This window comes from Triplophysa dalaica, chromosome 23 (assembly GCF_015846415.1).
Source record: "Triplophysa dalaica isolate WHDGS20190420 chromosome 23, ASM1584641v1, whole genome shotgun sequence".
Taxonomy (NCBI): Eukaryota; Metazoa; Chordata; class Actinopteri; order Cypriniformes; family Nemacheilidae; genus Triplophysa; species Triplophysa dalaica.
The window spans coordinates 12,739,596-12,756,607 of NC_079564.1; the positions used below are offsets into that span (position 1 = coordinate 12,739,596).

At 36.2% G+C, this 17,012-nt stretch overlaps 2 protein-coding genes across 3 annotated transcripts; both read left to right on the forward strand.

The window, feature by feature from the left end:
* The first annotated feature begins 872 nt into the window (after positions 1-872).
* On the forward strand, positions 873-7,175 carry anxa13 (annexin A13). The gene is made up of 11 exons (XM_056738971.1): positions 873-1,010; positions 2,118-2,193; positions 2,287-2,381; positions 2,489-2,659; positions 2,749-2,782; positions 2,989-3,068; positions 3,316-3,384; positions 4,067-4,168; positions 4,279-4,354; positions 5,305-5,417; positions 5,837-7,175. The coding sequence occupies exons 1-11, from the start codon at positions 996-998 to the stop codon at positions 5,954-5,956; spliced, it is 951 nt and encodes a 316-aa protein (XP_056594949.1). The 5' UTR covers positions 873-995; the 3' UTR covers positions 5,957-7,175.
* Positions 7,176-9,904: 2,729 nt separating this feature from the next.
* Positions 9,905-15,398, forward strand: LOC130412815 (zinc finger MYM-type protein 4-like). 2 transcript variants are annotated; one of them, XM_056737589.1, is made up of 5 exons: positions 9,905-11,415; positions 12,527-12,741; positions 12,841-13,035; positions 13,230-13,400; positions 13,578-15,398. In XM_056737589.1, exons 1-5 carry the CDS (start codon positions 10,367-10,369, stop codon positions 13,595-13,597), a joined length of 1,650 nt encoding a protein of 549 aa, XP_056593567.1. In that variant the 5' UTR covers positions 9,905-10,366; the 3' UTR covers positions 13,598-15,398. The 2 variants fall into 2 exon arrangements, with proteins under 2 accessions (XP_056593567.1, XP_056593568.1); XM_056737590.1 differs by having other exon boundaries at positions 9,908-11,415; positions 12,844-13,035.
* The last annotated feature ends 1,614 nt before the right edge of the window (positions 15,399-17,012 follow it).

Genomic DNA, 17,012 nt, shown 5'->3' on the forward strand with positions numbered 1-17,012 from the left:
CAATGTAAATGAGCTGGGTCGAAATATGCAGATTGAAATAGAACAATAGATACACTGGTGTATTTGATCAAATTCTCTGTACACATGCCCAACTGAAATTTCCATAAATGTCATATTATTATAAAACAATTCCCAAAAATATATCAATAAGAGTAACAACTTTACACTCACTTACACGGTATCTTGCGTCAAGTTTTTTACTTGCCACTAGGGAGCAGTATATCATTGACAAAGACATATCAAGCAAAGTTAGTTCTTGTATTTATTGTATTTGTTACAAATGCCAGGTTATTATTCCTAGTGTTACAAATAGAGTAAGGAAAATGTGCAGCCTTCGGCCGAACAACTAGGAAGGGACTGTGTTGATAATGGTGGTTAAACAAGGGGTGTACTTTGTGCTTTTATTGTTAAAATTTAAACCCAGAAATAAATTTAAAACTTTGCGTGCGTGTGTGTTACCCTGTCTGTGGAATCCAGGCTAAAGTCTAATCTAATTATGAGATAACGAGCATCAAAGTTTGAATATCAATGTGTTTGTTTCATTAGATAAGCTGTTCAAAAGTTTGGTGACTTTAAAATCAAAACCTAGGTCTGACCTGTCATGCAATATAAGAAAAAAATTCTGTAAACTATTGCAACGATATTACAAAACATGAAAAAAGTATTTGAAAACAAAATCCTTTATTCATTTTGTGTGGTGTGGCAATATGATAATATCACATAACAAATGTTTAATGATACAAAATGACAAATGTTAAATGTATTTTTTTGAATTACTTATTGTGAAGTCAAATGAAGTCAAATGAAAGATGAAAACGTCAGAGTGTTTCAGCAGGACATGGGCAAATCCCGTTATATCCCTGCGTGATGACGTCACTTACAGAAAGTGCAGAGCGTCTCTGGCCTTTAGATCGTGATCGGAAAGCCGTCTGCTGCTCCCCGAGAACATCATCTCGTCTTCAATCCTTTTTATCAAACACACGGAAACTTTCAACATGGGAAACTGTCAGGTACGTCATTCTGCTATTAAAGACATCTGCGTAAGCTTCAAAGAGACTTTAACATCTTCCGCAGAGTTACGGGCTGTCGCTTTCATCTAACGTTACAAATGTAAAGCTCCTTGAAGTCAGAAAGGAAATTATGAAAGAAGAATTTCACAATACAAAAAATAAAGAAAGCGATGTGTTTAATATCTGTTAGGTTAAGATCTTCTGAATGATGACGTGTACAGTGTCGTCACATTCCGTGTTTGACGCGGTTTAATGCGGACAGTGAGCGCACGAGTTATTCAATGCTAACGTTTATTTATGTCGCCATTCACCAAATAAGGATTATAAAGTATGTTGGTGAGATAGGCAAAAGGAGTGTGAGAGATTCCCGTTATGTGAGTTGTGGGAGGAGACTCATGGGACACACAGTATAATTTACACCAGTCCATGGGCCTGTGTTTGGATTAGAGAGAGTTTAGACAGGGCGGATCCAGTCAACATTCCTCAGCCGAGCTTTTGTTCATAAAGAGAAAGACTCGGGTCATATATGTGTGAAACACTTTCAGTTGACAGCTCAGTAACATTTTCATTTAGAAAATGTGAAAACAAAATTCAACAATTTGCAAGATTTATTTCCAATGCCAAACATAAACAAACTGTAATATTTTAATAGCAGAACGATCGTGAATGACAGGCATTACCAGCTTTAACAATAATAAAATAAAAGCACTTTTTTAATATTCTTCATCTTAGACTTGATTTCCCTTCAGAAAATGAACCATGCTTTTACTGCAGTTAAAACCAAAAAAACATGGTTACTGTAGTATATATATGGTTTTGCCTGTAAAATCAAAACACCATGAATCAATACACCATAAACACATGGTTACTACAATCGTACCACAAAAAATAACTTTCGAAAGGGTTTAAAATGAAGTCCCACTTTGACGTTAACACATGTTGTTAAACACATTTAGACATAAACACATAACTATTCAGACATCCATAGATGGTATTCAGATTTGTGGTTTTAAACATCAACTCTATTCACCGTATCTGTGTTATTTGCCGTGTACAGTGTCAAGTAAATGTTTACTCATTTTTTTGTTTGTTCGTTTTATTTGACAGCCAACTGTTTTCCCTCATAATGACTTTGACGTTGTTGCAGACATAAAGGCTATTCGTAAAGCCTGCAAAGGTTTCGGTGAGTCGTCCATGTCCGTCTTATGTTTTAAATAATCAGTCCTGGTTTCTGTTATCTTTTAAAAACATCAATTTGATTCATCTTTTTTTAAAGGAACTGATGAGCAAGCCATCATAGACATCCTGGCCAATCGATGCGCATCACAGAGAATGCTTATCAAAGAGGCATACTTCGACAAATATGATGATGTGAGCAGTCTGACAAAATTACCCTTCATTTGAACAAAATATGTTCACGAGTGAAATGCAGACATTTGGACAGAAATGTACATGAAGATGGATGTGTTGTTCTGCAGGAGCTGGTGGAGGTTTTGAAGAGTGAGCTGTCAGGAAACTTTGAGAACGCAATCGTTGCCATGTTAGATCCTCCCCACGTGTTTGCTGTTAAAGAGCTCAGGAAGGCCATGAAGGGTGCGGGCACGGATGAGGATGTCCTGGTGGAGATTTTGTGTACCGCTACGAATGCTGTGTGTACTTGTGTTTTAAATAAAAACAATTCCTGTGTTTGTCACAAAAGCAAACATGCATTTAAAATGAGTCATTTGTTTTCCAACAGGATATCGCCACTTACCGCGAGACCTACACCCAAGGTACAAAAAATCTGAAGTTTCATGGCATCTGTAGATAGTAGTGTCACTGCCTCTTTAAAACTTGACTTTGAACGCAACTGTATTGTTTTTAACAGGTTTGATAATGGACTGTGTACTCTTTATTTCATATCTAAAGACCCTGTATATAATAGGGTGGGCTCTAAAGAAACCACATAGCAAAAAACCCTGTATGTTCTTGTCTGCAGTGCATGATAGAGATTTGGAGACAGACATTGAAGGAGACACCAGTGGGGATGTTAGGAGGCTGCTAACCTTTCTTCTTCAGGTAAAGGCCTCTTTAGTCCTTCTAAAATGGCCGCTGACATCTTACAAAATGACTACAGTGAATTCCCAAGTGAAATAAAGCTCTCATGTGGGTCTGTGTTTATTGCTCCTCCCTCTTCCTCTCGCTCTGGGAGCTCTGGTGTTTGGCAGCGGTTCAGATTTGCTTTCATTAGATAAGTAGAGGCTGGCTTCTGTTACATTGGCCGATTGAATTTCACTTTCCTCTCTCAATACTTTCTCTGTTGTAGGGTAACAGGGACGAGAGCTATGTAGTGGACGAAATGCTGGCTGAGGAAGATGCTGTCTCTCTGTATGCGGTTAGTACATAGCTATACATGCATATACTGTAACTCTGGTAAGTTTAATGTAGCTAAAACATGACATATAGAGAATAGACAAAACTGTTGTGACAGTACATGCACAAACTCGTACAATTTGGCCACATCAATCTCTGTTCATATCATTGAACCTGCTTCACTTCATACTTGAGCTTTGATGATATTTTGATGATACAAATGACTTTCTCATCATTACTGCTAACTGAGAATGCATGTCTGAGGACTTGTATTTGAAAATCAAGCGTATGACGTTGCTGGCGCATCAGCTGATCCTCATCATCCTATAGAAATATGAAGCAATCAAAGCTTCCGTTTAAAATTCTTTCAGCAGTTTTTTGCGTTGTTCAGGAGAAAATTACCCTCCTCCATCCCCAGTTCCACTTCACATTGTCAATTGGCACTCGACTGTTATTCCTTTTCACAGTCTCAATTATTTTACATTATGTGTTACTCTTTAATGTCATTAAGAACTAATGACACGTGCTTGTTCTGTTCTGTTTACCCTAAGGGGGGTTATCGCCGCACAACCTGCTCTTATTCATGCTGGCAGCATAGATGGGCAGAGAGTTTTTTAGAGAACAAAACCATACCGCCTATCTAAAATGTATTGTCAATCATTTTTGACGTTGTTGAGCCAGACATTAATGTTTTCTTCTTAAAGGCTGGAGAGGTTGGCCTTGGCACAGATGAGTCCACTTTCAGCCACATTCTAGCCACCAGGAACTATTTGCAGCTGCAGGTCACATTCAAAGCCTATGAAGCCGTGAGTTTCTACTTTTCCATTGAGCTCAATGTAGCAGCTTTAGTACTATAAGTGTTCTCTCAGTATACGTCTGACAAAGAATCACAGAATTGTACCTTATTCTCCCACAGTTTTCTGGAACAGAGATTTTGGATGCAATCGATAAAGAAACGTCTGGAACTCTAAAGGATTGCTACACCACACTAGGTTTGTTTTAAAACTTACCTAGACCAACCCATGCTCATGGATATTCGTGACATAGAAATTCCCTACATCTTCATGTCACTCAGCACGTTTGTCTATATACATTTATGTATTTGAAGAGTTTGGATTCAAAATGAGATAACTAAACACAATAAAATAAAATGATAACATAATAATATCATGAATTTTTGTTTATTTTTAAAACGGGTGATCTCATTTTGGAACCAAACTCTTCCTTTATGACGTGATATATGGGTAAGTCATGCATATTTTATGAGGTGCTATAAGTCTTAAACATATGCATTGCTAAAACATATGCATTTTTTCGAGGTGGCAAAGTAATAACAATGAGGCCCCACCCTAACCATAGTCAAATCATATTAAAACGTTCAAATGAGATCGTAGGAATTCACACGAATGAGCTTGAACTTCTTGCTCTACCAATTGTACAAATGGTAGACCATACTGTATGTTTGCTGCACATATTAAAGGAGTAGTCCACCTTCAAAATGAAACTTCCGTCATCAGCAACATTCTTCAAAATATCTTCTTTCTTGCTCTGCGGAAGAAAGAAAGTCATACAGGTTTGAAATGACAAGAGGGTGTTAAAGATGACAGGATTTTAGTTTTATGGTGAGCTACTCCTTGCTGATGAGCAGAGTGAATGGGAAAACAGTTTGAAAAGTATATTATACTATTCCTCATATTTACGGTTAAAGAAACCCCGAGGAATTATTTCCAAATAAATAATCAAATTTATGGTATTGTCTTGGAAAATGATAAAATCCCATAGATTTACAAACATTGTGCTCCAGTTATAATTGCTATTATGTTCAGCTGGAGTGTTCAGTTTTCTGTTGTTTATACTGTTCGGTAACATAGCATTACAGTCTGAATGAAAATCTTCTTGCTTTAAAGACTTAAATGTCTGATAAATTCCGTCTCACACACAGTGAGGTGTGCAAAGAACCCCCAGCTGTTTTTTGCTCGGAGACTGAACGCTGCGATAAAAGGAGCCGGCACTGATGAAGACACTCTCACCCGCATCATTGTGTGCCGCTCAGAGGTATGATTACATAAATCATTCTGTATGCTTTGAATAATGTTGGCCTTAACTGCAAAGGTATCAATATTACTGGTGATTGTGGCTCTGTTATATGGAATGAAAAACTAATGTATTGCTTACTGTAAAAAATATTTTTTAGTGTTTTTTATATAGTTTTGTGTACAAATAGGTTTACTTCTGGGACAAAAATAAAACGTTTAAAAAGTTAGGTAGGAGATATTAATAATAATAGCTAATGTTTCTCACTTATCACACTTAAAATGAAAGCTTAATCACATTGCATTGCAAGACACAGTACTTAATGCATAGTTTGGCAGTTTGGTAGATATTCAGAATCGAATTTTAGTTGAGTCTGCTGTATAAATGGATGCGATCAGACCATCATCAGTCATGTAATGGACACTGTTCTGTTTGCCTAGATTGATCTGGAAACCATTAAAGACATGTACCTGGAAAAATATGATGTGACCCTGAAGGAAGCCATCTCCTCGGAATGCAGCGGAGATTTCAAGCGCCTCCTGCTGGCCGTCCTGCACTAACACTTGGATTTGATGTTGTGTGGGCCGGGTTGGATGTCCACCACACTCTGCAGTGAGATTTTCACAGTTCCATTTTCTAAAGCACATCTTTACACAAAAGGTAATTCTCACAGGCATCTCTTATTTCGGATTTAATGTCAGATTTAAGTGCTAGAAGATGATGAAAATATCATTTTTTACCCATATGATCAAAAATTGCCCCTCAAACATCAGCTTGTTTCTAACTTGACCATGGCTATGGTATAAGTGGGATAATCCACATCTGTGCATTAAAGGATTTAAAAGCACTCCACTTCACAATGGGTGGTATTTCACCTCCTTGTCGTGCATTAAAATCCTTTAATCCACAGCTAGCCGTGGATTATACCTCGATCCTCTCAAATCCAATGTTGAGTCTACTTATGTCTAATCTTAATGTTTTTATTACACTGTGCAAATATGTTTCTCGTGAGCAGCTGTTTTTATAAACAGGAACGTCTGTCCACACTAAATAATTTCTTTGACTTGTTATATAGAGGCAGACTTGGCCATGTGAATTTAGTTAAGTGGAGCCAAACCGGCTTTATGTTATGAATGGGATAAGAATGATACAAGACCAGCATTTTGTTCGTTTCCAAAGGAAGGTTGTGAGATGTTTCCTGCCAGTATTTTTCCAAGTTACGCTCAGTTTAATGTGAACTCTGAATTCTGTGGATGACTTTAAGTAAGTGAAGAAACACTGAAGTCACAGTGTATTATGTTACAATCATGCAAACAATTGCCTATTTATAAAAAATCTGTATGCTAATATTTCCACATGTGTAGTTTTGAAGTGAATGTTCATTCACATGGTCAGTAATATTTTAACTAGCACGCCATATTAATTCTAATATAGTTTATAACTTACTGTATTATATCTTTAACAAGGCAAACTAATTGAGTTGCTATTGCTCTCTTAACAAATGTACTTTATTACCAAGTGTTTATTCATTGAAATAATTTGAAGTTATGAATCACAATTAATTGATTAAAGATGTGTTATTACACTATTAGAATATGAAATCAAATATCCCAGAAGCCTTGGAAATGGAAAATAATGGAAATAATGAAGACTTTGTAACTTGAGATACTGACTGAATGAATATCACATAAAGTGTGGACCAGTTATTTCTGATGTATTAACAGACAACCCTGTATTCTGGAAAATATTTAACTAAATAAAATGAAGTGTTAAAATGCCTATAGAGAATAATTTTGCAAGTTGCAACATTGACCTCATTACAATTGCTCTAGTAAACCACTGCCACAGAATAGGCTACTCTGTGTCAAGTTTTCTCTCCTTACGATTTTCTGTATTTTCTTTCTCCTGTTGAATATGATGAAAATAAATAACAGTTAGAGATTGGCTTTCCTGACTCAATGAAGCAAACGAGTGTGTATGCGCAGGCTCTCTTTCTTTCTTTTTGATAACTGCCAAGCAGGCTCCAGTAACGGCTGGGGTGAGATGAAACTCCTACCAACAAGTGCATTCTCGGACAAATTACCTAATGTCTTAATGTAAAGCATCTGAACAACGTCTTGATATGTGCATTCAAATACTTGTTGTCCATTATTACTTACGTAAAAAGTAATAACTTTTTAACCCGCACATAATGTTCTTGATGTGACCTGGACCTTGACCCAGGGTGAAAGGCGGTGAGAATTCTAGGGGCCTCAGAAAATCCAACAGTTATTATATAAATTCACCTGTCTTGAAAATTGTTTTTGAAATTCACCTGTTTTGTAAAATTGTTTTTAAAATCACCTGTTTTGAAAATTGTAATTCTTGACATCAAGAATATAATTTCTACAATTAACAATTGCTATTTTGATATCAGTAATTACATTTTCACTAGTAAAAATGTGAATTCTTGATATCAACAATCAAGCAATCACTCGCAGAAATGTGTATTCTTGATGTCAAAAATGTATTTTCAACTAGTAAAAAATGTAATTCTTTATATCTGTAATTGCATTTTTACTAGTTAAATATCACAATAGACTGACATTCAAATTCTATTTCAGATATAAATAATGAATTTCTTACATGTCAAAAAACTAATTTCTGATATCAGAAATGACGCTCCTACTAGAAAAAAAAACATGTGGTCACTATTGATAATGTCTATTCTTGATATCAAGAATTGAATTACTACATGTAAAAATGATAATTTCTGATATCAATAATACATTTTCACTGGTGACAATGTTAATTTCTGATATCAATAATGTGATTGTTACTAATAAGAAAGCCATTTAATTTATCGACAATTACACTCAGATTTATTGATATCTGTAATCTATTTCCTGATATCAGAAATACCAAATGCAACATATTAAAATTAATTTACAGATATCAAGAATAAGCATTTCAACTAGTGAAAATTGCATTCTTGATATCAGGAATTTACATTTTTACTAGTAACAAGTTAAACTTTTATATTAAAAAGTATGTATTTTACTAGTTAGAATTACATTTCTGATATTTGAAATAAGATTTTTAACATGTAAGAAATAAATAATTGATATGTGAAATTGAATTTGATTGGCAGACTATAGTGATATTTAACTGATAAAAATGCAATTTCAAGAATTGCGTTTTTTACTAGTTGAAAATATTTTTTTATATCAAGAATAAACATTTCTGCAAGTGATGACGTCATTGTTGATATCAAGAATTCACATTTTTACTAGTGAAAATACAATTACTGATATCAAAAATATTAATTGTTACTAGTAGAAATTATATTCTTGATATCAAAATTGATCATTTTTACTAGTAAAAATATAATTGTTGATATCAAAAATTCATATCCTGAGAATGATTAAAAGCTAATTCGGCTTGCCATACAGCTCAGATGAAGAATGCTTTGAATCTTAAAAGGTACCTCTCTATAATTCCCGCGAGGAGACGGGTTCGAATTGTCCAGGAGTAAACATGACCCGGAATCGCGGATGTGTAACTACGTGCGTGATGCTCATGGGGTTGTCAGTGTCTGAATAAAGACGTAAAAAGGGGAACAATTCCGAGATGTTCTGAGTGTTTACTTCAATTTCACTGTTCCCTTTTAGTGGAGCAACTCGCACTGAAACTCTAAGGTCTGTGCAGCGCCCCGCCCTAATAAAAGTCAGGTTAATATGAACAAATTATGACCCAAACATTAAAAAACACAGTAGTTCACTTGTAGCGTAATCTAGTTATGATTAGTCTACTGTAGAATAGCTATAAGCACAACATTAAACTATATACAATAGTATTCTAGAAAACATCAAATCAAAATAGAATTTTTTCACTTTTAAAGAAAAATGGAATTTAAACAGGTCTCTGCACGATTTATTTTGTGTGGCTCTTGTATAGATACATTTACTGGCTTTATTTGATTCTAAATTATGCAATACCATATTTTTTCCGTCAAACATTACAGTGGTCTATTCATTTATATGACTGCATTCTTTTACATCTTTTATGTTAACTTCAGTTATTTGATTACAGACTGATTGAAAAGACTATTATAGAGTTAAATTGGCACATCAATAATGTATTTTTACACATCATACGAAAGCAGCACGCTCGCTCACCATGCAGAAAGAGCGTCTACAGCATCATGCCAAAGTCCGTTCAATGAAGGTCATGCCACTCGACGGTCTTTCGGACAGCTATTTGCGTCACAGCAAGGGTTCCTCCGGGCAGCTATTTAGTATTGCATTTCTTCCTGTTTGTTGAAATCGCAGTGGCGCAACTTGTTGATATATAATCTTTGGCCTCTCCCATTGAGCGCTAGTGTTTGAAGCGCACCGCACGTTTACTTCCATTACAGCAATCGCAAGTTTTGCATTACGTTATTTTAAATACTCTGATGTGCAAAACCTCTTCAATAAGCTTATTTTACTGGCATGTTGATGAAAAGTAAACCAAAAACTGCTGTGAGCCAGGAATTTGTATAAGTTGTTTTTTGCTTAAAGATAATAAAATAAGTAAAGTTAAATAAATAGAATTTCAGTCAAATTGTATTTTTTCTTAACGTTTTACTGTTCCTGTAAGCATATAACAATGAAACCAGAGTTTAATGTGCCAAGTCATCCGAACCAGAAACCGTGGGCGAAACCGAGGTTCGCGTTGATCCCTAATTTGGACTATTTGGAAGATATACTATCAATATTATTAACGGTATTTTTGTGAATACACCATGGACACCAGTAGGGGGCGCTGTGTGTCTATAGTGCTCCATTCTCCAGTATCTCCCAAAGAAGAACAAAGAAACAAAATAAACACTCGCGGTTGTGTGTACGGGATATTAAGTCTTCTAAAGACAGTAGGAAACGTTGATTTTTTTGAAGACGTTGACCTCGGAAAACTGCTTTAAACGGAGAAAAATAATCTCAGATATTTTCATGAATATGTTTGACCTGAAGTGTGACAGCTCGTCAGATGAGGAAGAAGAAATGGATGGAGGAGATCCTACTTTAGCAGCGCAAATATCCAGGTGTGCAAACATCTCGTCGGCAGATTTAGACGAGCTGGAGAACAGCCGAAACGAGTCGAGTACTGTCAAACAAACCGTGTGGGCGGTGAAGTGTCTTAAAACGTGGATGCGCGAGAAACAGATCAACAGCATCGACTTAACAACCGTCGAAAAATCTGAACTGACCCCAGTGCTGCGGGAATTTTACGGATCCATTCGGACAAGTAAAGGAGAACTGTACGGCATCAGCAGCTATGTCGGGCTCCGGGCTGGATTAAATCGTTTTTTCAATGACCCTCCTCTGTCTCGTGGCTGGAATTTGATGCAGGACCCTGAATTCAGACCCGCCAACAATGTTTTCAAAGGCATCGTTAAACAGACCCGACGATCGGGTCGGGATGTTACAACACACTACCCTCCGATCTCACCCGAAGACCTTGACATATTAAAACACTCTTCTGCACTAGACCCTGGTAACCCCAGAGGTTTATTAAATAAGGTCTGGTTTGACATCCAGTTACATTTTGGACTCAGGGGAAAAGAGGGCAATCGACACCTGCGGCCAGACTGGTTAACACTTAAAAATGACCAAAACGGTTTAAAATATTTCACTATGGTATTACAGGAGGTCTTTCGTGAATCAAATAACCCAATTAAACGGGACAAGGACAAGAAGGGGGTCGCTATGTATGAAGAGCCTGGCAACCCACTCTGTCCCGTCGCCTCTTTGGAGAAATATTTGAGCAAAATCCCACAGGATGCAAAAGCGCTCTACCTGCAGCCCAAAAGAACGCATGTGTTCAACGATGAGTTCTGGTATACAGCTCTTCCTTTGGGAATCAATAATCTGTCTCAAATGCTGCCCAAAATATGCAAAGAGGCCGGGACGCTGACCACATACACTAACCACAGTCTGAGACTCACTGCGCTTCAAAAACTCACTGAATCCAGACAGATCATGACTGTGTGTGTGCACAGGTACGTTTGGCCAAAGTAAAAATATAATATTGCAAAACCTTCAGATTGCAAACGAAGTCGATACTTTTGGTCAAAGAGCTGGAGACCATAACGAAAGAGCAGATGAGGAGCAAAACACAATACGAGCAGCTATTTACACAATACCAGTTGTTATTTACACTGAAGGCAATATTGTAGTATGGTTATAGATGGGGACCAGTGTATGGCATGCATCTTTGTTTAAATAATCAAATGACAAACATGCAAACTCATTTACTGTTTAATTATCAAAAGTTTCTGATAAAAGGATGACATTTTCTTTTCCACAGACAATGCATCCTATCTGGTAATAAAAATACTTATAATGGGTTGCTGTATTCTTGTCTTCTACAGTATCTAGATGCAAGACTGCCAACATGAAAGCCAAATTAAATAAAAAAACATTTAATTGATTTGAATTCATTCAATAAAATATATATATATTTTTTTTAATGTTGCTTTTTGTCAGTTTCCATAATCAAAATCAACCTATTATAATGTAGTAGGTTAATCATTTAACAGTAAGTTGCCTGAATCCACACATTGTTACTGTGATGCTTTTTATCAATTCATTTAATTGAAATATAGGCAGAAAATGCATGTCATACTCTTGGGAATATAATTAAATAAATCTATACTTAATAAATAGAATACTAGTCGAGTCAATAGCTAGATGCCAGAAGGCGTCAATTAATTGTGCTGATTTGAAAATAGTCGGAAGGGCCAGACAGGGGAAGTGATAGCAAATAGAAGCATGACATGTTTTACAAATTCACTGGTCGTTGTTTAATTATAATTTTTTACAAAGGTTTCAAGAAGATGCTCTTGTCTGTATAATGCTAAAGAATACCTTAAAGCTTTAAACAAAGAATGCAAGAGTAATATAAAATCATTCCATGTGCCTGTGTCATGTTCGGATACAATGTGATGTATTTTAGAAAAATAATCTTGTAATATACATAGTCCAAATCCAATATTCATTCTCTCCTTTGCTCTTGTTTAGTCACTAAACATCACTAAGCAAATTCCAACATGTAATGTACAAATTCAAGATCAATTTTAACGTGTGTTGTTTGATATTGTTCACCTGCAGTGGCCATATTGAGACGAACCCTCAGTTGCAGCAGGAATCTGCTCCATATTCACCCAGCAGTGAGATTGACTCCAGCTCTGTGACACAAGAGAGTCCTGTGAGCAGCCATGGCTGGTTAAAACAAGAACCAGAAAATGAAATAATCGAGTGGGAAAATATGAACTCGGAGGCTCCTGTTGATGCTGAGCAGGACAACACAAGCAATGCCATCTCCAGTACGTCATTATTCATTCACTGAGCATCAATAGCATCTCCAAACTGAGTTGTTCTTTTACGTATATAGTCAAGACATGACCACCAACTCTCTTTCTCAGCAGCAACGACCCCGATGGAGGGTTTACCCCCCAGTGTGATTCTGAGCATCACCAAACTTCAGTGTCTTGTGGAGAGCAAACAGCAGAAGATTGAAGCACTGGAGAAACAAGTGCAGGACCTACAGGAGGATCGCAAGTTCCTCCGCACACAGATCGAGAACCTCACCAGCGCTCGTGTGGTTCAAGTACCAGAAGGTGCGGTGAAAAGCTAAATGATTCAAATAAACACCTTTCTCATGAGTGATAACTGAATCAGAACAGATGTGGGTGGCTTAACGTGCCATACACTTTAGTTGTTTTTCTACCTAGTTAATATGCTTTTGTACTATTTCTTCCTGCATTGATAGTTCCTCATAGATCTTATTTACGTTTATTTTAATTTCTTACAGCGAGCACTTCGGTGTTTTTACGGCCCAGGTCACATAAGAAACGTCAGAAAATCATGTCTAAGCCATGTGACAGTGATGAGAGCTTTACCGATGGGTCTGAGACCATTGATTCATCTGAGGAGTTGAGCAACATCAAGAAAAAAAGACACAACAAGAAGAAACGGAAGAGAGGTAAACAACATACAGCACTTTTACAGTTATGGAACTTACTAGTGTGATTAAATCTGTATAAATAAACATTAGATTTGGTTGAAATGTTGAGATTAGATGAGTGTTAGCACATTGTAATAGCAAATGTATCTAACACCAAACATGAATTTTAAGCCATTTTCATTGTTTTGTGAGCAGGTTATGTGCAGTGTGAGTAAGTTCTTTCCGCCTCAAACAAGAAGAACCTGAGAGGAGTTTCTGCCCAATTCCAGGCCACAATTGTGCCCAGGACTAAAGTAGTAGGCTACGAAGAATCTTAGTTGGGACAACGTTCCTCGTTGTTCCTCGTTGATGGCTGAATTGTATGCACCACGAACAGCATTATGCAGAACACCATCTTCAACTGCCCTCATCACCGAATTGCATCTAACAGCCGAGAGAGAGAGAGTGTTCCTCTGGTGAATCTGTGAGGAAGTGTTGGTCAGCTGTATGTCTAGCTGTATGCCCTCACAAATGACACAGGTGATGGCTTCTGCCTTTAACTGTGGGGAAAGTAAGGACATTGTCCATGTGTGGACATGAGAATGGACAGTGCTGTTGTGTGCATGTCGGACCATGGAAGTATAGCAAGAAATCAAGAGATGTGAAACATGTTTGTTGTTATACTGTACTTATTTGACCCTGGACCACAAAACCAATCATAAGGGTCATTTTTTGTGATAAATAAGGTTTCTGTTGGTGTATAGTTTGGGTATGGTGTTTGGATAGGGCAGTTTGGATAGGGCAGTGTTTTACCGAGATACAACTATCTGAAAATCTGGAATCGGAGGGTGCAAAAAATATTGAGAAAATTGCCTTTGACGTTGTCCTGCAGAGGCACTGTAGCAGACCTTGGCTAAGGTTTGCTGAACAGTTTTGTTTAACGGTTCTTCTCCATTTCTTTTTTTTTCTTTTGCCACAAAAGCATACATGCTCAGTTATGTTTGTTGTCACAAAAATATATATTTTAATATTTGTGGTAGGAAATTTACAGAATATCTTCATGGAACATGATGCTTATTTAATATCATAATAGATTTTGGTATAAAAGAAGAATAGATCATTTTGACCAATAAAATGTAGCTTTGGCCATTGTTACAAATATCCCCGAGCTACCTGTGACTGGTTTTGTGGTCCAGGGTCACATATGATCATGTTTTTTGTTATACTTTACTGACATACACTGTAAAACTTTGCTTTAGTTTTGCAGCAGGTTTGCCAGTAACTTACTGTAGATCTAATTAGTACTTAATACTACTTTCCTTTAAGTACTGTTTTCAATTTGAGTCATGCTTTACTTTAATCTAAATTAAAACACTTTGACTTTTGAGATTCAAAATGAGCAATAAGAGACTGGTCTCATTATAAGCACAGCAACACTGCAAAAAATGGCATTCTTCCAAAGCATTTGTGTCTAGTTTTATATACATTTACATAATATCTCAGGTCACTTTTCTTGTTAAGGCTTTCGTTTCAGTTCAGTTTATTCAGTTTTATGAAAGAAAGTATATGAACTAGGTAAGTTTATGTTTAATACAAAATTGTAAATTAAAACTACAGTAAGTTACTGGCAAACCTGCTGCAGAATGACAGCAACATTTTACTGTAGACTCCGCATTGACTGATGAATCATATGTCAAAGATGCCTTCATAATGTACAGGGCAAAACTGACCTATAAACACAAACAAGTGAAGAGGTGGCTGTAGTTTTTCGGATAGAAAGAACAACGTTTGTATTTCTCAACCAATTTTAAAGGTTTATGTGTCAGAAAACATATTCAGAAATTTTAAATTTCACTTGTGTTTAGAGTGGTGTTGCCCTGTCAAATATGGTGGTGCTCTCAGCATCTGCAATGAAAAAGCCCTCAATGTCGTTTCTATGTATGTCCATGCTTACTCCGACATGTTTTAGCAAATGTTCAGTTATCAGTTTCAGTTCAATTTAAATGCACAAATAAACAATTATGTTTGTGAAATTAATCAATTGTCCTCCAATTAATGTAACTGAATATACATGTTGTTTTAGTATGTATGGTGTTTTTTATTTTCACATGTACTGTTAGTGTGTGTTGTTCTTTCCTTATGTTTTTATATTATTTGTCCTGGAGATTTTGTATCTCAGTGGGTTTTGGTGTGATGTTTCTTTCTGTCGGGCCCTTACATCTTTTAATATCCAATAAACTACAGTATCGTGATGTATTTCCCAACAGAAGTACAGAGTAAATTGGAAGAGTTGCTTGTGTGTTTCACTGCACTATCACCAAAGATTGATTGATTGATTAAATCTACTGTATACATTTTATGTTTAACACCTATCTGTTTGTACAACTGTTCTTAATCAGGGAGTGTCTTTTAAATGTATGAAGTAAATCTTTGACATCTTTGAACAGTTGGTTTTTAAACCAATATATGTTCGGCAGTTTTATATAGACTAGTCAATGGAGCACACAACATCTATCCCCTCCCATCCACAGAAATAATAATAAAACCAATGTGCTGAACAAATACGGCAGAAATGAGCTATAGTCAGGGGGGTAAGTGTGGGGAGTCCTTTTGATTATTCTGGATATTAGGAATTAAGGAGACGAATAACCCTGAATGAGGGTGTAGTAATGGAAGGACTGATGATGAATGTAATTCTTTATTATAACTAATTTACCATGATATCCACCCAGAATCCATGAAATAAGAGAATTTGACTTAAGATATTAAGAAATGAAGAAGGTGAGATCAATTAGCCTATTGCATGCAAAAATGAAGAACAAAAGTGCACTTACATGTAAAGGAGAAGCAGGTGTGATAGATTTGGAGAGAATCACTATTATTTATGAGCAATGAAGGAAAGACAAAACTAAAATGTTAATCATAGTGTGGCATGTGGAGGTTGTGAAGTAATGAAAAGACAAGTAGAAATTCAACATATCAGAGTACAAACTAGGATCCCATATGCAAATGCTTTGAAGATAGTGAGCAACAGAGAAGAGAGGTATACAGAAATTGAATGAAGGGAAACAACAGGAACAAGTAAAGGATGATAAAGTATTGAATGATTTAAAGAGATTAATAGTCAGAGCCCATGGCCGTGTGGACAGTGTTATATTCAGATAGCTGATTCGTTGCAATCTATGTCATTAAAAACTGATCCGATATTATTTATGAATATATGAAACTCTGTTCGGGCCACATCATACAGAAGTCAAGTCCGGATGAGATATACCATAATACTAAATAAAATAAAACAATGCATATATTGAAGAAGCATCCATCAGAAATGTGAGATTGTGAAATGGAAGAAGAAACAATAGAACATGTAATCTGTAATTGTTCCATGAATCACAAAGAAAAATATTACAAGAGTTCAAGAAATATGGTGTGAATGCCTTAAATGTGGTGTTTCATGCTTTCCGACAATGGGATCAATTCAACTAAATCCAAGGTATAGCAGACTCGCTACATTAATCTGATGTCATACAATCTTACTGTACCTCGACATGAAGGTCTCACATATTTTTATTCATTCCTGACCCTTATGCCCTCAAATATCATAAAACACAATACACTTTAAATATAGTTTAAACACAAATGGATGCAATT